Consider the following 27,957-nt stretch of genomic DNA (forward strand, 5'->3'; position numbering starts at 1 on the left):
TGAGAACCTTCATCATAAACCCCCCAACAGTACAGTGTGAGAACCTTCATCATAACCCCCTCCCCAACAGTACAGTGTGAGAACGTTCATCATAACCTCCTCCCCAACAATACAGTGTGAGAAACTTCATCATAACCTCCTCAACAGTATAGTGTGAGAACCTTCATCATAATCCCCCCCAACAGTACAGTGTGAGAACCTTCATCATAAACCACCCAACAGTAGTGTGAGAACCTTCATCATAAACCCCCCAACTGTACAGTGTGAGAACCTTCATCATAAACCCCTCCCCAACAGTAGTGAGAACCTTCATCATAAACCACTCAACAGTAGTGTGAGAACCTTCATCATAAACCACCCAACAGTAGTGTGAGAACCTTCATCATAACCCCCTCCCCAACAGTATAGTGTGAGAACCTTCATCATAAACCCCCAACAGTACAGTGTGAGAACCTTCATCATAAACCCCCCAACAGTACAGTATGAGAACCTTCATCATAACCTCCTCCCCAACAGTATAGTGTGAGAACCTTCATCATAACCTCCTCCCCAACAGTACAGTGTGAGAACCTTCATCATAACCTCCTCCCCAACAGTACAGTGTGAGAACCTTCATCATAACCTCCTCCCCAACAATACAGTGTGAGAACCTTCATCATAAACCCCTCCCCAACAGTAGTGTGAGAACCTTCATCATAAACCCCTCCCCAACAGTATTGTGAGAACCTTCATCATAACCTCCTCCCCAACAGTAGTGTGAGAACCTTCATCATAAACCCCCCAACAGTAGTGTGAGAACCTTCATCATAAACCACCCAACAGTAGTGTGAGAACCTTCATCATAAACCCCCCAACAGTACAGTGTGAGAACCTTCATCATAAACCCCCCAACAGTAGTGTGAGAACCTTCATCATAACCTCCTCCCCAACAGTATAGTGTGAGAACCTTCATCATAAACCCCCAACAGTACAGTGTGAGAACCTTCATCATAAACCCCCCAACAGTACAGTATGAGAACCTTCATCATAACCTCCTCCCCAACAGTATAGTGTGAGAACCTTCATCATAACCTCCTCCCCAACAGTACAGTGTGAGAACCTTCATCATAACCTCCTCCCCAACAGTACAGTGTGAGAACCTTCATCATAACCTCCTCCCCAACAGTACAGTGTGAGAACCTTCATCATAACCTCCTCCCCAACAATACAGTGTGAGAACCTTCATCATAACCCCCTCCCCAACTTACAGTGTGAGAACCTTCATCATAAACCCCCCCAACTGTACAGTGTGAGAACCTTCATCATAAACCCCCCAACAGTATAGTGTGAGAACCTTCATCATAACCTCCTCCCCAACTGTACAGTGTGAGAACCTTCATCATAAACCCCCCAACAGTACAGTGTGAGAACCTTCATCATAAACCCCCCAACAGTAGTGTGAGAACCTTCATCATAACCTCCTCCCCAACAGTATAGTGTGAGAACCTTCATCATAAACCACCCAACAGTAGTGTGAGAACCTTCATCATAAACCCATCCCCAACAGTATAGTGTGAGAACCTTCATCATAAACCACCCAACAGTAGTGTGAGAACCTTCATCATAACCTCCTCCCCAACAGTATAGTGTGAGAACCTTCATCATAAACCCCCCAACAGTAGTGTGAGAACCTTCATCATAACCTCCTCCCCAACAGTATAGTGTGAGAACCTTCATCATAATCCCCCCAACAGTACAGTGTGAGAACCTTCATCATAACCTCCTCCCCAACAGTATAGTGTGAGAACCTTCATCATAATCCCCCCAACTGTACAGTGTGAGAACCTTCATCATAAACCCCCCAACAGTACAGTGTGAGAACCTTCATCATAACCCCCTCCCCAACAGTACAGTGTGAGAACGTTCATCATAACCTCCTCCCCAACAATACAGTGTAAGAAACTTCATCATAACCTCCTCAACAGTATAGTGTGAGAACCTTCATCATAATCCCCCCCAACAGTACAGTGTGAGAACCTTCATCATAAACCACCCAACAGTAGTGTGAGAACCTTCATCATAAACCCCCCAACTGTACAGTGTGAGAACCTTCATCATAAACCCCTCCCCAACAGTAGTGAGAACCTTCATCATAAACCACTCAACAGTAGTGTGAGAACCTTCATCATAAACCACCCAACAGTAGTGTGAGAACCTTCATCATAACCCCCTCCCCAACAGTATAGTGTGAGAACCTTCATCATAAACCCCCAACAGTACAGTGTGAGAACCTTCATCATAAACCCCCCAACAGTACAGTATGAGAACCTTCATCATAACCTCCTCCCCAACAGTATAGTGTGAGAACCTTCATCATAACCTCCTCCCCAACAGTACAGTGTGAGAACCTTCATCATAACCTCCTCCCCAACAGTACAGTGTGAGAACCTTCATCATAACCTCCTCCCCAACAATACAGTGTGAGAACCTTCATCATAAACCCCTCCCCAACAGTAGTGTGAGAACCTTCATCATAAACCCCTCCCCAACAGTATTGTGAGAACCTTCATCATAACCTCCTCCCCAACAGTAGTGTGAGAACCTTCATCATAAACCCCCCAACAGTAGTGTGAGAACCTTCATCATAAACCCCCCAACAGTAGTGTGAGAACCTTCATCATAAACCCCCCAACAGTACAGTGTGAGAACCTTCATCATAAACCCCCCAACAGTAGTGTGAGAACCTTCATCATAACCTCCTCCCCAACAGTACAGTGTGAGAACCTTCATCATAACCTCCTCCCCAACAATACAGTGTGAGAACCTTCATCATAAACCCCCCAACAGTACAGTGTGAGAACCTTCATCATAAACCCCCCAACAGTACAGTGAGAACCTTCATCATAAACCCCCCAACAGTACAGTGTGAGAACCTTCATCATAAACCCCCCCAACAGTATAGTGTGAGAACCTTCATCATAAACCCCCCAACAGTAGTGAGAGAACCTTCATCATAACCCCCCCAACAGTAGTGTGAGAACCTTCATCATAACCTCCTCCCCAACAGTATAGTGTGAGAACCTTCATCATAATCCCCCCAACAGTACAGTGTGAGAACCTTCATCATAAACCCCCCAACTGTACAGTGTGAGAACCTTCATCATAAACCCCTCCCCAACAGTACAGTGTGAGAACCTTCATCATAAACCCCTCCCCAACAGTAGTGTGAGAACCTTCATCATAAACCACCCAACAGTAGTGTGAGAACCTTCATCATAAACCACCCAACAGTAGTGTGAGAACCTTCATCATAACCCCCTCCCCAACAGTAGTGTGAGAACCTTCATCATAAACCACCCAACAGTAGTGTGAGAACCTTCATCATAAACCACCCAACAGTAGTGTGAGAACCTTCATCATAACCCCCTCCCCAACAGTAGTGTGAGAACCTTCATCATAAACCCCCCAACAGTACAGTGTGAGATCCTTCATCATAACCCCCTCCCCAACAGTAGTGTGAGAACCTTCATCATAACCCCCTCCCCAACAGTACAGTGTGAGAACCTTCATCATAAACCCCCCAACAGTACAGTGTGAGAACCTTCATCATAAACCCCCCAACAGTACAGTGTGAGAACCTTCATCATAACCTCCTCCCCAACAGTAGTGTGAGAACCTTCATCATAAACCACCCAACAGTAGTGTGAGAACCTTCATCATAAACCCCCCAACAGTAGTGTGAGAACCTTCATCATAAACCACCCAACAGTAGTGTGAGAACCTTCATCATAACCCCCTCCCCAACAGTAGTGTGAGAACCTTCATCATAAACCCCTCCCCAACAGTATAGTGTGAGAACCTTCATCATAACCTCCTTCCCAACAGTACAGTGTGAGAACCTTCATCATAACCTCCTCCCCAACAGTACAGTGTGAGAACCTTCATCATAAACCCCCTTCCCAACAATACAGTGTGAGAACCTTCATCATAACCCCCTCCCCAACAGTACAGTGTGAGAACCTTCATCATAACCTCCTCCCCAACAGTAGTGTGAGAACCTTCATCATAACCTCCTCCCCAACAGTATAGTGTGAGAACCTTCATCATAAACCCCCCAACAGTACAGTGTGAGATCCTTCATCATAACCCCCTCCCCAACAGTAGTGTGAGAACCTTCATCATAACCCCCTCCCCAACAGTACAGTGTGAGAACCTTCATCATAACCTCCTCCCCAACAGTAGTGTGAGAACCTTCATCATAACCTCCTCCCCAACAGTAGTGTGAGAACCTTCATCATAACCCCCTCCCCAACTGTACAGTGTGAGAACCTTCATCATAACCCCCTCCCCAACAGTACAATGTGAGAACCTTCATCATAAACCCCCAACTGTACAGTGTGAGAACCTTCATCATAAACCCCCCAACTGTACAGTGTGAGAACCTTCATCATAACCCCCTCCCCAACTGTACAGTGTGAGAACCTTCATCATAACCCCCTCCCCAACTGTACAGTGTGAGAACCTTCATCATAAACCCCCAACAGTAGTGTGAGAACCTTCATCATAACCCCCTCCCCAACAGTAGTGTGAGAACCTTCATCATAACCTCCTCCCCAACTGTACAGTGTGAGAATCTTCATCATAAACCCCCCAACTGTGCAGTGTGAGAACCTTCATCATAAACCCCTCCCCAACTGTACAGTGTGAGAACCTTCATCATAAACCCCCCCAACTGTACAGTGTGAGAACCTTCATCATAAACCCCCCAACAGTATAGTGTGAGAACCTTCATCATAACCTCCTCCCCAACTGTACAGTGTGAGAACCTTCATCATAAACCCCCCCAACTGTACAGTGTGAGAACCTTCATCATAACCCCCTCCCCAACTTAGTGAGAACCTTCATCATAAACCCCCCCAACTGTACAGTGTGAGAACCTTCATCATAACCTCCTCCCCAACAGTATAGTGTGAGAACCTTCATCATAAACCACCCAACAGTAGTGTGAGAACCTTCATCATAAACCCATCCCCAACAGTATAGTGTGAGAACCTTCATCATAAACCACCCAACAGTAGTGTGAGAACCTTCATCATAACCTCCTCCCCAACAGTATAGTGTGAGAACCTTCATCATAAACCCCCCAACAGTAGTGTGAGAACCTTCATCATAACCTCCTCCCCAACAGTATAGTGTGAGAACCTTCATCATAATCCCCCCAACAGTAGTGTGAGAACCTTCATCATAACCTCCTCCCCAACAGTATAGTGTGAGAACCTTCATCATAATCCCCCCAACTGTACAGTGTGAGAACCTTCATCATAAACCCCCCAACAGTACAGTGTGAGAACCTTCATCATAACCCCCTCCCCAACAGTACAGTGTGAGAACGTTCATCATAACCTCCTCCCCAACAATACAGTGTGAGAAACTTCATCATAACCTCCTCAACAGTATAGTGTGAGAACCTTCATCATAATCCCCCCCAACAGTACAGTGTGAGAACCTTCATCATAAACCACCCAACAGTAGTGTGAGAACCTTCATCATAAACCCCCCAACTGTACAGTGTGAGAACCTTCATCATAAACCCCTCCCCAACAGTAGTGAGAACCTTCATCATAAACCACTCAACAGTAGTGTGAGAACCTTCATCATAAACCACCCAACAGTAGTGTGAGAACCTTCATCATAACCCCCTCCCCAACAGTATAGTGTGAGAACCTTCATCATAAACCCCCAACAGTATAGTGTGAGAACCTTCATCATAAACCCCCCAACAGTACAGTATGAGAACCTTCATCATAACCTCCTCCCCAACAGTATAGTGTGAGAACCTTCATCATAACCTCCTCCCCAACAGTACAGTGTGAGAACCTTCATCATAACCTCCTCCCCAACAGTACAGTGTGAGAACCTTCATCATAACCTCCTCCCCAACAATACAGTGTGAGAACCTTCATCATAAACCCCTCCCCAACAGTAGTGTGAGAACCTTCATCATAAACCCCTCCCCAACAGTATTGTGAGAACCTTCATCATAACCTCCTCCCCAACAGTAGTGTGAGAACCTTCATCATAAACCCCCCAACAGTAGTGTGAGAACCTTCATCATAAACCCCCCAACAGTAGTGTGAGAACCTTCATCATAAACCCCCCAACAGTACAGTGTGAGAACCTTCATCATAAACCCCCCAACAGTAGTGTGAGAACCTTCATCATAACCTCCTCCCCAACAGTATAGTGTGAGAACCTTCATCATAAACCCCCAACAGTACAGTGTGAGAACCTTCATCATAAACCCCCCAACAGTACAGTATGAGAACCTTCATCATAACCTCCTCCCCAACAGTATAGTGTGAGAACCTTCATCATAACCTCCTCCCCAACAGTACAGTGTGAGAACCTTCATCATAACCTCCTCCCCAACAGTACAGTGTGAGAACCTTCATCATAACCTCCTCCCCAACAATACAGTGTGAGAACCTTCATCATAACCCCCTCCCCAACTTACAGTGTGAGAACCTTCATCATAAACCCCCCCAACTGTACAGTGTGAGAACCTTCATCATAAACCCCCCAACAGTATAGTGTGAGAACCTTCATCATAACCTCCTCCCCAACTGTACAGTGTGAGAACCTTCATCATAAACCCCCCAACAGTACAGTGTGAGAACCTTCATCATAAACCCCCCAACAGTAGTGTGAGAACCTTCATCATAACCTCCTCCCCAACAGTATAGTGTGAGAACCTTCATCATAAACCACCCAACAGTAGTGTGAGAACCTTCATCATAAACCCATCCCCAACAGTATAGTGTGAGAACCTTCATCATAAACCACCCAACAGTAGTGTGAGAACCTTCATCATAACCTCCTCCCCAACAGTATAGTGTGAGAACCTTCATCATAAACCCCCCAACAGTAGTGTGAGAACCTTCATCATAACCTCCTCCCCAACAGTATAGTGTGAGAACCTTCATCATAATCCCCCCAACAGTACAGTGTGAGAACCTTCATCATAACCTCCTCCCCAACAGTATAGTGTGAGAACCTTCATCATAATCCCCCCAACTGTACAGTGTGAGAACCTTCATCATAAACCCCCCAACAGTACAGTGTGAGAACCTTCATCATAACCCCCTCCCCAACAGTACAGTGTGAGAACGTTCATCATAACCTCCTCCCCAACAATACAGTGTAAGAAACTTCATCATAACCTCCTCAACAGTATAGTGTGAGAACCTTCATCATAATCCCCCCCAACAGTACAGTGTGAGAACCTTCATCATAAACCACCCAACAGTAGTGTGAGAACCTTCATCATAAACCCCCCAACTGTACAGTGTGAGAACCTTCATCATAAACCCCTCCCCAACAGTAGTGAGAACCTTCATCATAAACCACTCAACAGTAGTGTGAGAACCTTCATCATAAACCACCCAACAGTAGTGTGAGAACCTTCATCATAACCCCCTCCCCAACAGTATAGTGTGAGAACCTTCATCATAAACCCCCAACAGTACAGTGTGAGAACCTTCATCATAAACCCCCCAACAGTACAGTATGAGAACCTTCATCATAACCTCCTCCCCAACAGTATAGTGTGAGAACCTTCATCATAACCTCCTCCCCAACAGTACAGTGTGAGAACCTTCATCATAACCTCCTCCCCAACAGTACAGTGTGAGAACCTTCATCATAACCTCCTCCCCAACAATACAGTGTGAGAACCTTCATCATAAACCCCTCCCCAACAGTAGTGTGAGAACCTTCATCATAAACCCCTCCCCAACAGTATTGTGAGAACCTTCATCATAACCTCCTCCCCAACAGTAGTGTGAGAACCTTCATCATAAACCCCCCAACAGTAGTGTGAGAACCTTCATCATAAACCCCCCAACAGTAGTGTGAGAACCTTCATCATAAACCCCCCAACAGTACAGTGTGAGAACCTTCATCATAAACCCCCCAACAGTAGTGTGAGAACCTTCATCATAACCTCCTCCCCAACAGTACAGTGTGAGAACCTTCATCATAACCTCCTCCCCAACAATACAGTGTGAGAACCTTCATCATAAACCCCCCAACAGTACAGTGTGAGAACCTTCATCATAAACCCCCCAACAGTACAGTGAGAACCTTCATCATAAACCCCCCAACAGTACAGTGTGAGAACCTTCATCATAAACCCCCCCAACAGTATAGTGTGAGAACCTTCATCATAAACCCCCCAACAGTAGTGAGAGAACCTTCATCATAACCCCCCCAACAGTAGTGTGAGAACCTTCATCATAACCTCCTCCCCAACAGTATAGTGTGAGAACCTTCATCATAATCCCCCCAACAGTACAGTGTGAGAACCTTCATCATAAACCCCCCAACAGTACAGTGTGAGAACCTTCATCATAAACCCCCCAACAGTACAGTGTGAGAACCTTCATCATAAACCCCCCAACTGTACAGTGTGAGAACCTTCATCATAAACCCCCCAACTGTACAGTGTGAGAACCTTCATCATAAACCCCTCCCCAACAGTACAGTGTGAGAACCTTCATCATAAACCCCTCCCCAACAGTAGTGTGAGAACCTTCATCATAAACCACCCAACAGTAGTGTGAGAACCTTCATCATAAACCACCCAACAGTAGTGTGAGAACCTTCATCATAACCCCCTCCCCAACAGTAGTGTGAGAACCTTCATCATAAACCACCCAACAGTAGTGTGAGAACCTTCATCATAAACCACCCAACAGTAGTGTGAGAACCTTCATCATAACCCCCTCCCCAACAGTAGTGTGAGAACCTTCATCATAAACCCCCCAACAGTACAGTGTGAGATCCTTCATCATAACCCCCTCCCCAACAGTAGTGTGAGAACCTTCATCATAACCCCCTCCCCAACAGTACAGTGTGAGAACCTTCATCATAAACCCCCCAACAGTACAGTGTGAGAACCTTCATCATAAACCCCCCAACAGTACAGTGTGAGAACCTTCATCATAACCTCCTCCCCAACAGTAGTGTGAGAACCTTCATCATAAACCACCCAACAGTAGTGTGAGAACCTTCATCATAAACCCCCCAACAGTAGTGTGAGAACCTTCATCATAAACCACCCAACAGTAGTGTGAGAACCTTCATCATAACCCCCTCCCCAACAGTAGTGTGAGAACCTTCATCATAAACCCCACAACAGTAGTGTGAGAACCTTCATCATAACCTCCTCCCCAACAGTATAGTGTGAGAACCTTCATCATAAACCCCCCAACAGTACAGTGTGAGATCCTTCATCATAACCCCCTCCCCAACAGTAGTGTGAGAACCTTCATCATAACCCCCTCCCCAACAGTACAGTGTGAGAACCTTCATCATAACCTCCTCCCCAACAGTAGTGTGAGAACCTTCATCATAACCTCCTCCCCAACAGTAGTGTGAGAACCTTCATCATAACCCCCTCCCCAACTGTACAGTGTGAGAACCTTCATCATAAACCCCCCAACAGTACAGTGTGAGAACCTTCATCATAAACCCCCCAACAGTACAGTGTGAGAACCTTCATCATAAACCCCTCCAACAGTACAGTGTGAGAACCTTCATCATAAACCCCCCAACAGTACAGTGTGAGAACCTTCATCATAAACCCCCCCAACAGTAGTGTGAGAACCTTCATCATTACCTCCTCCCCAACAGTACAGTGTGAGAACCTTCATCATAAACCCCCCAACAGTAGTGTGAGAACCTTCATCATAAACCCCCCGAACTGTACAGTGTGAGAACCTTCATCATAACCCCCTCCCCAACAGTACAGTGTGAGAACCTTCATCATAACCCCAACAGTACAGTGTGAGAACCTTCATCATAACCCCCTCCCCAACAGTAGTGTGAGAACCTTCATCATAACCCCCTCCCCAACAGTAGTGTGAGAACCTTCATCATAACCTCCTCCCCAACAGTAGTGTGAGAACCTTCATCATAACCTCCTCCCCAACAGTATAGTGTGAGAACCTTCATCATAAACCCCCCAACAGTACAGTGTGAGATCCTTCATCATAACCCCCTCCCCAACAGTAGTGTGAGAACCTTCATCATAACCCCCTCCCCAACAGTACAGTGTGAGAACCTTCATCATAACCTCCTCCCCAACAGTAGTGTGAGAACCTTCATCATAACCTCCTCCCCAACAGTAGTGTGAGAACCTTCATCATAACCCCCTCCCCAACTGTACAGTGTGAGAACCTTCATCATAAACCCCCCAACAGTACAGTGTGAGAACCTTCATCATAAACCCCCCAACAGTACAGTGTGAGAACCTTCATCATAAACCCCCCAACAGTACAGTGTGAGAACCTTCATCATAAACCCCCCAACAGTAGTGTGAGAACCTTCATCATTACCTCCTCCCCAACAGTACAGTGTGAGAACCTTCATCATAAACCCCCCAACAGTAGTGTGAGAACCTTCATCATAAACCCCCCGAACTGTACAGTGTGAGAACCTTCATCATAACCCCCTCCCCAACAGTACAGTGTGAGAACCTTCATCATAACCCCAACAGTACAGTGTGAGAACCTTCATCATAACCTCCTCCCCAACAATACAGTGTGAGAACCTTCATCATAAACCCCCCAACAGTAGTGTGAGAACCTTCATCATAACCCCCTCCCCAACAGTAGTGTGAGAACCTTCATCATAACCCCCTCCCCAACAGTAGTGTGAGAACCTTCATCATAACCTCCTCCCCAACAGTATAGTGTGAGAACCTTCATCATAACCTCCTCTCCAACAGTACAGTGTGAGAACCTTCATCATAACCTCCTCCCCAACAATACAGTGTGAGAACCTTCATCATAAACCCCCCAACAGTACAGTGTGAGAACCTTCATCATAAACCCCCCAACTGTACAGTGTGAGAACCTTCATCATAAACCCCCCAACAGTAGTGTGAGAACCTTCATCATAACCCCCTCCCCAACAGTAGTGTGAGAACCTTCATCATAAACCCCTCCCCAACAGTATTGTGAGAACCTTCATCATAAACCCCTCCCCAACAGTATTGTGAGAACCTTCATCATAACCTCCTCCCCAACAGTAGTGTGAGAACCTTCATCATAAACCCCCCAACAGTAGTGTGAGAACCTTCATCATAAACCCCCCAACAGTAGTGTGAGAACCTTCATCATAAACCCCCCAACAGTACAGTGTGAGAACCTTCATCATAAACCCCCCAACAGTAGTGTGAGAACCTTCATCATAACCTCCTCCCCAACAGTATAGTGTGAGAACCTTCATCATAAACCCCCAACAGTACAGTGTGAGAACCTTCATCATAAACCCCCCAACAGTACAGTGTGAGAACCTTCATCATAAACCCCTCCCCAACAGTAGTGTGAGAACCTTCATCATAAACCCCCCAACAGTACAGTATGAGAACCTTCATCATAACCTCCTCCCCAACAGTATAGTGTGAGAACCTTCATCATAAACCCCCAACAGTACAGTGTGAGAACCTTCATCATAAACCCCCCAACAGTACAGTATGAGAACCTTCATCATAACCTCCTCCCCAACAGTACAGTGTGAGAACCTTCATCATAACCTCCTCCCCAACAGTACAGTGTGAGAACCTTCATCATAACCTCCTCCCCAACAATACACTGTGAGAACCTTCATCATAACCCCCTCCCCAACTTACAGTGTGAGAACCTTCATCATAAACCCCCCCAACTGTACAGTGTGAGAACCTTCATCATAAACCCCCCAACAGTATAGTGTGAGAACCTTCATCATAACCTCCTCCCCAACTGTACAGTGTGAGAACCTTCATCATAAACCCCCCAACAGTACAGTGTGAGAACCTTCATCATAAACCCCCCAACAGTAGTGTGAGAACCTTCATCATAACCTCCTCCCCAACAGTATAGTGTGAGAACCTTCATCATAAACCACCCAACAGTAGTGTGAGAACCTTCATCATAAACCCATCCCCAACAGTATAGTGTGAGAACCTTCATCATAAACCACCCAACAGTAGTGTGAGAACCTTCATCATAACCTCCTCCCCAACAGTATAGTGTGAGAACCTTCATCATAAACCCCCCAACAGTAGTGTGAGAACCTTCATCATAACCTCCTCCCCAACAGTATAGTGTGAGAACCTTCATCATAATCCCCCCAACAGTACAGTGTGAGAACCTTCATCATAACCTCCTCCCCAACAGTATAGTGTGAGAACCTTCATCATAATCCCCCCAACTGTACAGTGTGAGAACCTTCATCATAAACCCCCCAACAGTACAGTGTGAGAACCTTCATCATAACCCCCTCCCCAACAGTACAGTGTGAGAACGTTCATCATAACCTCCTCCCCAACAATACAGTGTGAGAAACTTCATCATAACCTCCTCAACAGTATAGTGTGAGAACCTTCATCATAATCCCCCCCAACAGTACAGTGTGAGAACCTTCATCATAAACCACCCAACAGTAGTGTGAGAACCTTCATCATAAACCCCTCCCCAACAGTAGTGAGAACCTTCATCATAAACCCCTCCCCAACAGTAGTGAGAACCTTCATCATAACCCCCTCCCCAACAGTAGTGAGAACCTTCATCATAAACCACCCAACAGTAGTGTGAGAACCTTCATCATAAACCACCCAACAGTAGTGTGAGAACCTTCATCATAAACCCCTCCCCAACTGTACAGTGTGAGAACCTTCATCATAAACCCCTCCCCAACAGTAGTGAGAACCTTCATCATAAACCACTCAACAGTAGTGTGAGAACCTTCATCATAAACCACCCAACAGTAGTGTGAGAACCTTCATCATAACCCCCTCCCCAACAGTATAGTGTGAGAACCTTCATCATAAACCCCCAACAGTACAGTGTGAGAACCTTCATCATAAACCCCCCAACAGTACAGTATGAGAACCTTCATCATAACCTCCTCCCCAACAGTATAGTGTGAGAACCTTCATCATAACCTCCTCCCCAACAGTACAGTGTGAGAACCTTCATCATAACCTCCTCCCCAACAGTACAGTGTGAGAACCTTCATCATAACCTCCTCCCCAACAATACAGTGTGAGAACCTTCATCATAAACCCCTCCCCAACAGTAGTGTGAGAACCTTCATCATAAACCCCTCCCCAACAGTATTGTGAGAACCTTCATCATAACCTCCTCCCCAACAGTAGTGTGAGAACCTTCATCATAAACCCCCCAACAGTAGTGTGAGAACCTTCATCATAAACCCCCCAACAGTAGTGTGAGAACCTTCATCATAAACCCCCCAACAGTACAGTGTGAGAACCTTCATCATAAACCCCCCAACAGTAGTGTGAGAACCTTCATCATAACCTCCTCCCCAACAGTACAGTGTGAGAACCTTCATCATAACCTCCTCCCCAACAATACAGTGTGAGAACCTTCATCATAAACCCCCCAACAGTACAGTGTGAGAACCTTCATCATAAACCCCCCAACAGTACAGTGAGAACCTTCATCATAAACCCCCCAACAGTACAGTGTGAGAACCTTCATCATAAACCCCCCCAACAGTATAGTGTGAGAACCTTCATCATAAACCCCCCAACAGTAGTGAGAGAACCTTCATCATAACCCCCCCAACAGTAGTGTGAGAACCTTCATCATAACCTCCTCCCCAACAGTATAGTGTGAGAACCTTCATCATAAACCCCCCAACAGTACAGTGTGAGATCCTTCATCATAACCCCCTCCCCAACAGTAGTGTGAGAACCTTCATCATAACCCCCTCCCCAACAGTACAGTGTGAGAACCTTCATCATAACCTCCTCCCCAACAGTAGTGTGAGAACCTTCATCATAACCTCCTCCCCAACAGTAGTGTGAGAACCTTCATCATAACCCCCTCCCCAACTGTACAGTGTGAGAACCTTCATCATAAACCCCCCAACAGTACAGTGTGAGAACCTTCATCATAAACCCCCCAACAGTACAGTGTGAGAACCTTCATCATAAACCCCCCAACAGTAGTGTGAGAACCTTCATCATTACCTCCTCCCCAACAGTACAGTGTGAGAACCTTCATCATAAACCCCCCAACAGTAGTGTGAGAACCTTCATCATAAACCCCCCGAACTGTACAGTGTGAGAACCTTCATCATAACCCCCTCCCCAACAGTACAGTGTGAGAACCTTCATCATAACCCCAACAGTACAGTGTGAGAACCTTCATCATAACCTCCTCCCCAACAATACAGTGTGAGAACCTTCATCATAAACCCCCCAACAGTAGTGTGAGAACCTTCATCATAACCCCCTCCCCAACAGTAGTGTGAGAACCTTCATCATAACCCCCTCCCCAACAGTAGTGTGAGAACCTTCATCATAACCTCCTCCCCAACAGTATAGTGTGAGAACCTTCATCATAACCTCCTCTCCAACAGTACAGTGTGAGAACCTTCATCATAACCTCCTCCCCAACAATACAGTGTGAGAACCTTCATCATAAACCCCCCAACAGTACAGTGTGAGAACCTTCATCATAAACCCCTCCCCAACAGTATTGTGAGAACCTTCATCATAAACCCCTCCCCAACAGTATTGTGAGAACCTTCATCATAACCTCCTCCCCAACAGTAGTGTGAGAACCTTCATCATAAACCCCCCAACAGTAGTGTGAGAACCTTCATCATAAACCCCCCAACAGTAGTGTGAGAACCTTCATCATAAACCCCCCAACAGTACAGTGTGAGAACCTTCATCATAAACCCCCCAACAGTAGTGTGAGAACCTTCATCATAACCTCCTCCCCAACAGTATAGTGTGAGAACCTTCATCATAAACCCCCAACAGTACAGTGTGAGAACCTTCATCATAAACCCCCCAACAGTACAGTATGAGAACCTTCATCATAACCTCCTCCCCAACAGTATAGTGTGAGAACCTTCATCATAACCTCCTCCCCAACAGTACAGTGTGAGAACCTTCATCATAACCTCCTCCCCAACAGTACAGTGTGAGAACCTTCATCATAACCTCCTCCCCAACAATACACTGTGAGAACCTTCATCATAACCCCCTCCCCAACTTACAGTGTGAGAACCTTCATCATAAACCCCCCCAACTGTACAGTGTGAGAACCTTCATCATAAACCCCCCAACAGTATAGTGTGAGAACCTTCATCATAACCTCCTCCCCAACTGTACAGTGTGAGAACCTTCATCATAAACCCCCCAACAGTACAGTGTGAGAACCTTCATCATAAACCCCCCAACAGTAGTGTGAGAACCTTCATCATAACCTCCTCCCCAACAGTATAGTGTGAGAACCTTCATCATAAACCACCCAACAGTAGTGTGAGAACCTTCATCATAAACCCATCCCCAACAGTATAGTGTGAGAACCTTCATCATAAACCACCCAACAGTAGTGTGAGAACCTTCATCATAACCTCCTCCCCAACAGTATAGTGTGAGAACCTTCATCATAAACCCCCCAACAGTAGTGTGAGAACCTTCATCATAACCTCCTCCCCAACAGTATAGTGTGAGAACCTTCATCATAATCCCCCCAACAGTACAGTGTGAGAACCTTCATCATAACCTCCTCCCCAACAGTATAGTGTGAGAACCTTCATCATAATCCCCCCAACTGTACAGTGTGAGAACCTTCATCATAAACCCCCCAACAGTACAGTGTGAGAACCTTCATCATAACCCCCTCCCCAACAGTACAGTGTGAGAACGTTCATCATAACCTCCTCCCCAACAATACAGTGTGAGAAACTTCATCATAACCTCCTCAACAGTATAGTGTGAGAACCTTCATCATAATCCCCCCCAACAGTACAGTGTGAGAACCTTCATCATAAACCACCCAACAGTAGTGTGAGAACCTTCATCATAAACCCCTCCCCAACAGTAGTGAGAACCTTCATCATAAACCCCTCCCCAACAGTAGTGAGAACCTTCATCATAAACCCCTCCCCAACAGTAGTGAGAACCTTCATCATAAACCACTCAACAGTAGTGTGAGAACCTTCATCATAAACCACCCAACAGTAGTGTGAGAACCTTCATCATAACCCCCTCCCCAACAGTATAGTGTGAGAACCTTCATCATAAACCCCCAACAGTACAGTGTGAGAACCTTCATCATAAACCCCCCAACAGTACAGTATGAGAACCTTCATCATAACCTCCTCCCCAACAGTATAGTGTGAGAACCTTCATCATAACCTCCTCCCCAACAGTACAGTGTGAGAACCTTCATCATAACCTCCTCCCCAACAGTACAGTGTGAGAACCTTCATCATAACCTCCTCCCCAACAATACAGTGTGAGAACCTTCATCATAAACCCCTCCCCAACAGTAGTGTGAGAACCTTCATCATAAACCCCTCCCCAACAGTATTGTGAGAACCTTCATCATAACCTCCTCCCCAACAGTAGTGTGAGAACCTTCATCATAAACCCCCCAACAGTAGTGTGAGAACCTTCATCATAAACCCCCCAACAGTAGTGTGAGAACCTTCATCATAAACCCCCCAACAGTACAGTGTGAGAACCTTCATCATAAACCCCCCAACAGTAGTGTGAGAACCTTCATCATAACCTCCTCCCCAACAGTACAGTGTGAGAACCTTCATCATAACCTCCTCCCCAACAATACAGTGTGAGAACCTTCATCATAAACCCCCCAACAGTACAGTGTGAGAACCTTCATCATAAACCCCCCAACAGTACAGTGAGAACCTTCATCATAAACCCCCCAACAGTACAGTGTGAGAACCTTCATCATAAACCCCCCCAACAGTATAGTGTGAGAACCTTCATCATAAACCCCCCAACAGTAGTGAGAGAACCTTCATCATAACCCCCCCAACAGTAGTGTGAGAACCTTCATCATAACCTCCTCCCCAACAGTATAGTGTGAGAACCTTCATCATAATCCCCCCAACAGTACAGTGTGAGAACCTTCATCATAAACCCCCCAACTGTACAGTGTGAGAACCTTCATCATAAACCCCTCCCCAACAGTAGTGTGAGAACCTTCATCATAAACCACCCAACAGTAGTGTGAGAACCTTCATCATAAACCACCCAACAGTAGTGTGAGAACCTTCATCATAACCCCCTCCCCAACAGTAGTGTGAGAACCTTCATCATAAACCACCCAACAGTAGTGTGAGAACCTTCATCATAAACCACCCAACAGTAGTGTGAGAACCTTCATCATAACCCCCTCCCCAACAGTAGTGTGAGAACCTTCATCATAAACCCCCCAACAGTACAGTGTGAGATCCTTCATCATAACCCCCTCCCCAACAGTAGTGTGAGAACCTTCATCATAACCCCCTCCCCAACAGTACAGTGTGAGAACCTTCATCATAAACCCCCCAACAGTACAGTGTGAGAACCTTCATCATAAACCCCCCAACAGTACAGTGTGAGAACCTTCATCATAACCTCCTCCCCAACAGTAGTGTGAGAACCTTCATCATAAACCACCCAACAGTAGTGTGAGAACCTTCATCATAAACCCCCCAACAGTAGTGTGAGAACCTTCATCATAAACCACCCAACAGTAGTGTGAGAACCTTCATCATAACCCCCCCCCAACAGTAGTGTGAGAACCTTCATCATAAACCCCACAACAGTAGTGTGAGAACCTTCATCATAACCTCCTCCCCAACAGTATAGTGTGAGAACCTTCATCATAAACCCCCCAACAGTACAGTGTGAGATCCTTCATCATAACCCCCTCCCCAACAGTAGTGTGAGAACCTTCATCATAACCCCCTCCCCAACAGTACAGTGTGAGAACCTTCATCATAACCTCCTCCCCAACAGTAGTGTGAGAACCTTCATCATAACCTCCTCCCCAACAGTATAGTGTGAGAACCTTCATCATAAACCCCCCAACAGTACAGTGTGAGATCCTTCATCATAACCCCCTCCCCAACAGTAGTGTGAGAACCTTCATCATAACCCCCTCCCCAACAGTACAGTGTGAGAACCTTCATCATAACCTCCTCCCCAACAGTAGTGTGAGAACCTTCATCATAACCTCCTCCCCAACAGTAGTGTGAGAACCTTCATCATAACCCCCTCCCCAACTGTACAGTGTGAGAACCTTCATCATAAACCCCCCAACAGTACAGTGTGAGAACCTTCATCATAAACCCCCCAACAGTACAGTGTGAGAACCTTCATCATAAACCCCTCCAACAGTACAGTGTGAGAACCTTCATCATAAACCCCCCAACAGTACAGTGTGAGAACCTTCATCATAAACCCCCCAACAGTAGTGTGAGAACCTTCATCATTACCTCCTCCCCAACAGTACAGTGTGAGAACCTTCATCATAAACCCCCCAACAGTAGTGTGAGAACCTTCATCATAAACCCCCCGAACTGTACAGTGTGAGAACCTTCATCATAACCCCCTCCCCAACAGTACAGTGTGAGAACCTTCATCATAACCCCAACAGTACAGTGTGAGAACCTTCATCATAACCTCCTCCCCAACAATACAGTGTGAGAACCTTCATCATAAACCCCCCAACAGTAGTGTGAGAACCTTCATCATAACCCCCTCCCCAACAGTAGTGTGAGAACCTTCATCATAACCCCCTCCCCAACAGTAGTGTGAGAACCTTCATCATAACCTCCTCCCCAACAGTATAGTGTGAGAACCTTCATCATAACCTCCTCTCCAACAGTACAGTGTGAGAACCTTCATCATAACCTCCTCCCCAACAATACAGTGTGAGAACCTTCATCATAAACCCCCCAACAGTACAGTGTGAGAACCTTCATCATAAACCCCCCAACTGTACAGTGTGAGAACCTTCATCATAAACCCCCCAACAGTAGTGTGAGAACCTTCATCATAACCCCCTCCCCAACAGTAGTGTGAGAACCTTCATCATAAACCCCCCAACAGTACAGTGTGAGAACCTTCATCATAACCCCCTCCCCAACAGTAGTGTGAGAACCTTCATCATAACCCCCTCCCCAACAGTAGTGTGAGAACCTTCATCATAAACCCCCCAACAGTACAGTGTGAGAACCTTCATCATAACCCCCTCCCCAACAGTAGTGTGAGAACCTTCATCATAACCCCCTCCCCAACAGTAGTGTGAGAACCTTCATCATAAACCACCCAACAGTAGTGTGAGAACCTTCATCATAACCCCCTCCCCAACAGTAGTGTGAGAACCTTCATCATAAACCCCCCAACAGTAGTGTGAGAACCTTCATCATAACCTCCTCCCCAACAGTACAGTGTGAGAACCTTCATCATAACCTCCTCCCCAACAGTACAGTGTGAGAACCTTCATCATAACCCCCCCAACAGTAGTGTGAGAACCTTCATCATAAACCCCCCAACAGTAGTGTGAGAACCTTCATCATAAACCCCCCAACAGTACAGTGTGAGAACCTTCATCATAAACCCCCCAACAGTAGTGTGAGAACCTTCATCATAACCTCCTCCCCAACAGTACAGTGTGAGAACCTTCATCATAACCTCCTCCCCAACAATACAGTGTGAGAACCTTCATCATAAACCCCCCAACAGTACAGTGTGAGAACCTTCATCATAAACCCCCCAACAGTAGTGAGAACCTTCATCATAAACCCAACAGTACAGTGTGAGAACCTTCATCATAAACCCCCCCAACAGTATAGTGTGAGAACCTTCATCATAAACCCCCCAACAGTAGTGAGAGAACCTTCATCATAACCCCCCCAACAGTAGTGTGAGAACCTTCATCATAACCTCCTCCCCAACAGTATAGTGTGAGAACCTTCATCATAATCCCCCCAACAGTACAGTGTGAGAACCTTCATCATAAACCCCCCAACTGTACAGTGTGAGAACCTTCATCATAAACCCCTCCCCAACAGTACAGTGTGAGAACCTTCATCATAAACCCCTCCCCAACAGTAGTGTGAGAACCTTCATCATAAACCACCCAACAGTAGTGTGAGAACCTTCATCATAAACCACCCAACAGTAGTGTGAGAACCTTCATCATAACCCCCTCCCCAACAGTAGTGTGAGAACCTTCATCATAAACCACCCAACAGTAGTGTGAGAACCTTCATCATAAACCACCCAACAGTAGTGTGAGAACCTTCATCATAACCCCCTCCCCAACAGTAGTGTGAGAACCTTCATCATAAACCCCCCAACAGTACAGTGTGAGATCCTTCATCATAACCCCCTCCCCAACAGTAGTGTGAGAACCTTCATCATAACCCCCTCCCCAACAGTACAGTGTGAGAACCTTCATCATAAACCCCCCAACAGTACAGTGTGAGAACCTTCATCATAAACCCCCCAACAGTACAGTGTGAGAACCTTCATCATAACCTCCTCCCCAACAGTAGTGTGAGAACCTTCATCATAAACCACCCAACAGTAGTGTGAGAACCTGTATCATAAACCCCCCAACAGTAGTGTGAGAACCTTCATCATAAACCACCCAACAGTAGTGTGAGAACCTTCATCATAACCCCCTCCCCAACAGTAGTGTGAGAACCTTCATCATAAACCCCACAACAGTAGTGTGAGAACCTTCATCATAACCTCCTCCCCAACAGTATAGTGTGAGAACCTTCATCATAAACCCCCCAACAGTACAGTGTGAGATCCTTCATCATAACCCCCTCCCCAACAGTAGTGTGAGAACCTTCATCATAACCCCCTCCCCAACAGTACAGTGTGAGAACCTTCATCATAACCTCCTCCCCAACAGTAGTGTGAGAACCTTCATCATAACCTCCTCCCCAACAGTATAGTGTGAGAACCTTCATCATAAACCCCCCAACAGTACAGTGTGAGATCCTTCATCATAACCCCCTCCCCAACAGTAGTGTGAGAACCTTCATCATAACCCCCTCCCCAACAGTACAGTGTGAGAACCTTCATCATAACCTCCTCCCCAACAGTAGTGTGAGAACCTTCATCATAACCTCCTCCCCAACAGTAGTGTGAGAACCTTCATCATAACCCCCTCCCCAACTGTACAGTGTGAGAACCTTCATCATAAACCCCCCAACAGTACAGTGTGAGAACCTTCATCATAAACCCCCCAACAGTACAGTGTGAGAACCTTCATCATAAACCCCCCAACAGTAGTGTGAGAACCTTCATCATTACCTCCTCCCCAACAGTACAGTGTGAGAACCTTCATCATAAACCCCCCAACAGTAGTGTGAGAACCTTCATCATAAACCCCCCGAACTGTACAGTGTGAGAACCTTCATCATAACCCCCTCCCCAACAGTACAGTGTGAGAACCTTCATCATAACCCCAACAGTACAGTGTGAGAACCTTCATCATAACCTCCTCCCCAACAATACAGTGTGAGAACCTTCATCATAAACCCCCCAACAGTAGTGTGAGAACCTTCATCATAACCCCCTCCCCAACAGTAGTGTGAGAACCTTCATCATAACCCCCTCCCCAACAGTAGTGTGAGAACCTTCATCATAACCTCCTCCCCAACAGTATAGTGTGAGAACCTTCATCATAACCTCCTCTCCAACAGTACAGTGTGAGAACCTTCATCATAACCTCCTCCCCAACAATACAGTGTGAGAACCTTCATCATAAACCCCCCAACAGTACAGTGTGAGAACCTTCATCATAAACCCCCCAACTGTACAGTGTGAGAACCTTCATCATAAACCCCCCAACAGTAGTGTGAGAACCTTCATCATAACCCCCTCCCCAACAGTAGTGTGAGAACCTTCATCATAAACCCCCCAACAGTACAGTGTGAGAACCTTCATCATAACCCCCTCCCCAACAGTAGTGTGAGAACCTTCATCATAACCCCCTCCCCAACAGTAGTGTGAGAACCTTCATCATAAACCCCCCAACAGTACAGTGTGAGAACCTTCATCATAACCCCCTCCCCAACAGTAGTGTGAGAACCTTCATCATAACCCCCTCCCCAACAGTAGTGTGAGAACCTTCATCATAAACCCCTCCCCAACAGTAGTGTGAGAACCTTCATCATAACCCCCTCCCCAACAGTAGTGTGAGAACCTTCATCATAAACCCCCCAACAGTACAGTGTGAGAACCTTCATCATAACCCCCTCCCCAACAGTAGTGTGAGAACCTTCATCATAACCCCCTCCCCAACAGTAGTGTGAGAACCTTCATCATAAACCCCTCCCCAACAGTAGTGTGAGAACCTTCATCATAACCCCCTCCCCAACAGTAGTGTGAGAACCTTCATCATAAACCCCCCAACAGTAGTGTGAGAACCTTCATCATAACCTCCTCCCCAACAGTACAGTGTGAGAACCTTCATCATAACCTCCTCCCCAACAGTACAGTGTGAGAACCTTCATCATAACCCCCCCAACAGTAGTGTGAGAACCTTCATCATAACCCCCCCAACAGTAGTGTGAGAACCTTCATCATAACCTCCTCCCCAACAGTATAGTGTGAGAACCTTCATCATAAACCCCCCAACAGTAGTGTGAGAACCTTCATCATAACCCCCCCAACAGTACAGTGTGAGAACCTTCATCATAACCTCCTCCCCAACAGTACAGTGTGAGAACCTTCATCATAACCTCCTCCCCAACAGTATTGTGAGAACCTTCATCATAACCTCCTCCCCAACAGTAGTGTGAGAACCTTCATCATAAACCCCCCAACAGTAGTGTGAGAACCTTCATCCTAACCCCCACCCCAACAGTAGTGTGAGAACCTTCATCATAACCTCCTCCCCAACAGTAGTGTGAGAACCTTCATCATAAACCCGCCAACAGTACAGTGCGAGAACCTTCATCATAACCTCCTCCCCAACAGTATAGTGTGAGAACCTTCATCATAAACCCCCTTCCCAACAGCACTGACGGAACCATTTCTACTGACAGGAAAAGAGCAAAGTCGAGTTACTGGTGCCTTAATACTCCATTGTTTCGGTTATAATTGGCAGCTCATCTGGAAGAAAGAAACTCTGCTCTCAAACCTCTGCTGCCTTGCAGTTATACCCCTTCATGTGGAAGGTTTCAGGAGTAAACCCTGAGGAAAACTCTGGAGATGGAGTCCCTACGGTAGTCCTACTTTGAGTTCAATGCTGACTGGCAATGCTGTGCCAAACTGTATCAGTTTCTGTCTTTCCCATGGTGAGGGGCAGCCTGCTGCATGGGCAACAGCTTGTTCTCCAAGTTGTACTGCCCTGGGAAAATGGAGTCAGATGGATGCTACATCCCTGACCAGCAGTGGGCCTCAGCTCCCTCCTCTGCAACACAGTGAGTACCTTCACCAGTGGAACTGCCACTCACACCCGTTGCAATAAGCAATAAATATTTTTAATACTTTCAAATCTGGAAACTAAGAGAAAGTTTCTGGTAGGCCCTCAGGGTAGTATATTTGACATATCCTGTATATATTTTTATAATAAATTTACTTTGAACTTCTCTTCCAGCATAATGCCATGAACATTTTTTTACAGCGCAGCAGCGCTGAAGGCACAATACCACAAGAAACCCATCTCATTTGTTCACTGCACTTTCGAGAGTCAAGCAGGACGTCGAACTGGAACAGCTGTGCCTGTGCACATTGAATGAGCCTTCTATCAGTCATTAACCTCGAATTAATGACTAAACTCACCCCATGGCATTAAAGTGGCCTAAGTACTAAAAGTGTTTTGTCTCAATGCACGAAGTGTAAGAAATAAGGTGGACAATCTTGTTGCATCATTACAGGTCATTAGGTATGATGCTGTGCCTATCACTGAATTGTGGCTGACGGATGGTTGCAGCTGGGAGCTGAATGTCCAAAGTTATGATATATCGGAGGGATAGGAAGGTAGGCAGAGGGGGGTGGTGTGGCTCTGCTGGTAAAGAATGACATCAAATCAGTAGAAAGATGTGACATAAAATTGGAAGATGTTGAATCCTTGTGGGTTGAGTTAAAAAACTAGAAGAGTAAAAGGAACCCGATGGCAGTTATGTACAACATCCAGACAGTAAACACAAAGTACACTGCAGATGCTGTGGTCAAATCAACACGTACAAACAACCTGGAGGAACTCAGCAGGTCAGGCAGCATCCATGGAAACAAGCAGTCAACGTTTCGGGCCGAGACCCTTCATCAGGACTGAAGAGGGAGGGGGAAGGAGCCCTGTAAAGAAGGTGGAGGGAAGGTGGGAAGAAGGCTGGTAGGTGCCAGGTGAAAAACCAATCAGGGGAAAGATCAAGGGGTGGGGAGGGGAAGCAGGGAGGGGATAGGCAGGAAAGGTGAAGAAGGAATGTAAGGGGAAAGCACTATGGGTAGTAGAAGGCAGAATCATGAGAGAGGTGATAGGCAGCTGGAAGAGGAGGCAGAGTGAAAGTGGGATGGGGGAAGGGAGAGGGAGGGAATTACTGGAAGTAGCTGGGATGTGAACTACAGATTACAACAGAAAATAGAAAAGGTGTGTCAAGGGCAATTTTATGATAGTTATGGGAGATTTTAACATACAGATCCATACAAATCAATTGGGAAAATCAGCCTGGCAATGGATCTCAAGATAGTGAGTTTGTTGAACGCCCTCAAGATGGCTTTTTACAGCAGTTTGTCATTGGGCCTATTAGGTGATCAGCTATACTGATTTGGGTATTATGTAATAAGCTGGTGGTGATTAGGAAGCTTAAGGTAAAAGAACCCTTAGGAGACAGTGATCACAATATGATTGAGTTCAACCTGAAATTTGATAGCGAGAAAGTAACGTCCGACATAGGAGATGTTAATAAGTGGTACGAGAGAGGAATTGGTCAAAGTAAATTGGAAGAAGCTGCTGGCAAGGATGACAGCAGAGCAGCAATGAGCTTCTGGGAAAAATGAGGAAGTTGCAAGATAAATGTATTACAAAAACAAAGAAATACTCAAATGGCAAAACAGTAGCTGACAAGGGAATGTAAAGCCAAAAGAGAGGGCTTATAACAAAGCAAAAATTAGTGGTAAGACAGAGGATAGGGAAATGTTTAAAAACCTACAAAGAGCAACTAAAAGAATGATTAGGAGGGAAAAATGAAATACGCAAACAAGCCAGCAAAGAATATCAAGGTGGATAGTAAAAGCTTTTTCAAGTCTGTAAAAAAAGAGAAAGTAAAGTCTGATTGTAGCAGTATTCCAATGGAGTAAAGGAAGTTACAGTGGTATGAGAGAGGATTTGGCCAAAGTAAATTGGAAGATGCCAGCAGGGATAACAGCAGAACAGTAATGGTTTGCTTGAGTTTCCTGAGAAAAATGAAGAAGGTGCTGAATGGATACATTCCATAAACAAAGAAATACTCAAATGGTAAAATAATACAACTGAGGCTGACAAGGGAAGTCAAACCTATTGTAAAGGCAAAAGGGAGGACATACAACAAAGAAAAATTAGCAGGAAGAGGATTGGAAAACTTTTAAAAACCTACAGAGAGTAACTAAAAGAATCATTAGGAAGGGAAATACGAAAGCAAGCTAGTAAACAATATCAAAGTGGATAGGAAAAGTTTTTTCAAGCATATAAAAAAAGAGACAAGAGTGGATATAGGACCACTAGAAAATGAGGCCAAAGAAATAATAACGGGGGGGGGTGGGGGGGGGGGAAGAGGACAAGATGAACTAAATGAGTGCTTGCATCTGCCTTCAGTGTGCAAGATTTAAGGGTGTGAGGGAAGAGAAGTGAGTGGCAGTTACTATTACAGGGAAAAGGTACTCAAAAAGGCTGAAAGACCTCCAAGGGTACAAAAGTCATCTGGACAACATGAACTGCACCTCAGGGTTCTGAAAGAGGAAATGGAAGAGACTGTGGAAGCATTTGTAGTGATCTTTCAGAACAACATTGGACTCTGGCATGGTGCCAGAGGACAGAAAAAATTGCAAATGTCACTTCACTCTTTAAGAAAGGAGGAAAGCCAGCAGAAAGGAAATTACAGACCAGTTAGTCTGACCTCAGTGGTTGGGAAGATGTTGGGAGTCAATTGTTAAGGATGAGGTGATGGAGCACTTGGTGACACAGGACAAGATAGTACAAAGTCAGCATGGTTTTCCTTCAGGGAAAATCCAGCCTGATGAACCTGTTGGAATTCTTGAGGAGATTACAAGTAGGATAGATAAAGGGGATGCAGGGGCATGTTGTATACTTGGACTTTCAGAAGGCCTTTGACAAGGTGCCACACGAGGCTGCTTACCAAGTTAAGAGCCCCATGGAATTACAGGGAAGTTACTGGCATAGTTAGAGCATAGGGTGATTGGCTGGAGGCAACCAGTGGGAATAAAACAATCCTTTTCTCGTTCACTGCCAGTGACTAGTGATGTTCCACAGGGATCGGGGTTGGAACTGCTTCTTTTTATGCCGTATATCAATGATTTAGATGATGGAATTGATGGCTTTGTTGCCAAGTTTGCATATGATACGAAGATTGGTAGAGTGACAGGTAGTGTTGAGGAAACAGACCGCAGAAGGACTTAGGACAGATCAGACAAGAAAGTGGCAAATGAAATACAATGTTGGAAAATGCATGGTCATACACTTTGGTAGTAGAAATAAATGCACAATTTTCTAAACGGGGAGAAAATCCAGGAATCTGAGATGCATAAGGACTTGGGAGTCCTTGTGTAGAACACCCTATAGGTTAACTTGCAGGTAGAATTGGTGGTGAGGAAGGCAAATGCAATGTTAGCATTCATTTCAAGAGGTCTAGAATACAAGAGCAGGGATGTGATGCTGAGGTTTTTTAAGGCACTGGTGAGGTCTCACCTTGAGTATTGTGAACAGTTCTGGGTCGTTCATCTTCTAAGATGTGCTGGCATTGGAGAGGGTCCAGAGGAAGTTCAGAAGGATGATTCTGGGAATGAAAGAGTACAAGGAAATACAAGGAATGTATGATCGCTCTGGGTGTGTACTCAGTGGAATTTAGGATGTGTGGGGGGGGGGGGGGGGGGGGGAGGTTCACTGAAGCCTTTTGAATGTTGAAAGGCCTGAACAAAGTAGATGTGGAAAGGATGCTTCCCATGGTGGGGGTGTCTGGAAGAAGAGGGGCAATGGTCTAATTCTACTCCAATGTCTTATTGTCTAAAAAGGAAAACAAGTTGAATGGTTTTGCCCCAGCACAGCAAAGGGACATGGCATTCACAAACATTCCCTCTGACCTGAGCTCACTCCTGCCAGGGCAGAAAAAATTCATTCCTAAGCACCTCCTACCATTACATGCAAAACAAAGCATTTACACAACACCTGGTAACATTTAACCCTTGAGTACAACATTATGATACAAGATATAAAAGCAATCTCAAAATTAGCCTAAGGCTCCCTCACTGAAACCAAGAATTTTCTTTTATTCTTTTGTTATACGTGAGCATCGTGTGAAGGTCAACTATACTGCAACTATACTGCACACAGCTGCTTGCTCTCCACAAACACAGGTAGGCCAAGCTAGAAGGCAGATCATGAGTTAACCACATCACTGTTATACAAAAGACCAGGCATTGTTACCTCCCATAGAGAACATCTGCAAACCAGGTGGGGGGGAGGTGGTGAACAGAGAGAGGGGAAGGGAAGGAAGGGAAGGAAGGGGAGGGGAGGGAGGGGAGGAAGGGGAGGGAAGGGAGGGGAGGGAAGGGAGGGAAGGGAGGGGAGGGAGGGAAGGGGAGGGGAGGGAGGGAAGGGAAAGGGAGGGAGGGGAGGGAGGGAAGGGAGGGGAGGGAGGGGAGGGGAAGGGGAAGGGGAGGGGAGGGGAAGGGGAGGGGAGGGGAAGGGGAGGGGAGGGAGGGGAAGGGGAAGGGGAAGGGGAAGGGGAAGGGGAAGGGGAAGGGGAGGGGAGGGGAGGGGAAGGGATGGGAGAGGGAGGTAGGGAGCGGGCCACAGGAGAGGGAAGGCGGGTGGAGAGAGGGGAGGCTGGGGTGGAGGATGGAGAGAGGAGGAAGGGAGGGAGGAGTGGAGCATGTGGCAGAAGGAGGATGGGGCGCAGCTGGTGGAGGAT

At 46.0% G+C, this 27,957-nt stretch overlaps 1 protein-coding gene across 2 annotated transcripts in view; it reads right to left on the minus strand.

The window, feature by feature from the left end:
* osgn1 (oxidative stress induced growth inhibitor 1) overlaps positions 1-26,825 on the minus strand; it is an 84,055-nt gene extending 57,230 nt beyond the window's left edge. Inside the window, exon 1 of one of the 2 annotated variants that reach the window (XM_073062280.1) lies at positions 26,736-26,825. In XM_073062280.1, coding sequence (XP_072918381.1) covers positions 26,736-26,768 — 33 coding nt within the window. In that variant the 5' untranslated portion in view covers positions 26,769-26,825. The remainder of the gene's footprint in view (positions 1-26,735) is intronic. The other variant, XM_073062281.1, reaches the window with a different exon arrangement.
* Positions 26,826-27,957: the final 1,132 nt, after the last annotated feature.

This window comes from Hemitrygon akajei, chromosome 11 (assembly GCF_048418815.1).
Source record: "Hemitrygon akajei chromosome 11, sHemAka1.3, whole genome shotgun sequence".
Classification (NCBI taxonomy): Eukaryota; Metazoa; Chordata; class Chondrichthyes; order Myliobatiformes; family Dasyatidae; genus Hemitrygon; species Hemitrygon akajei.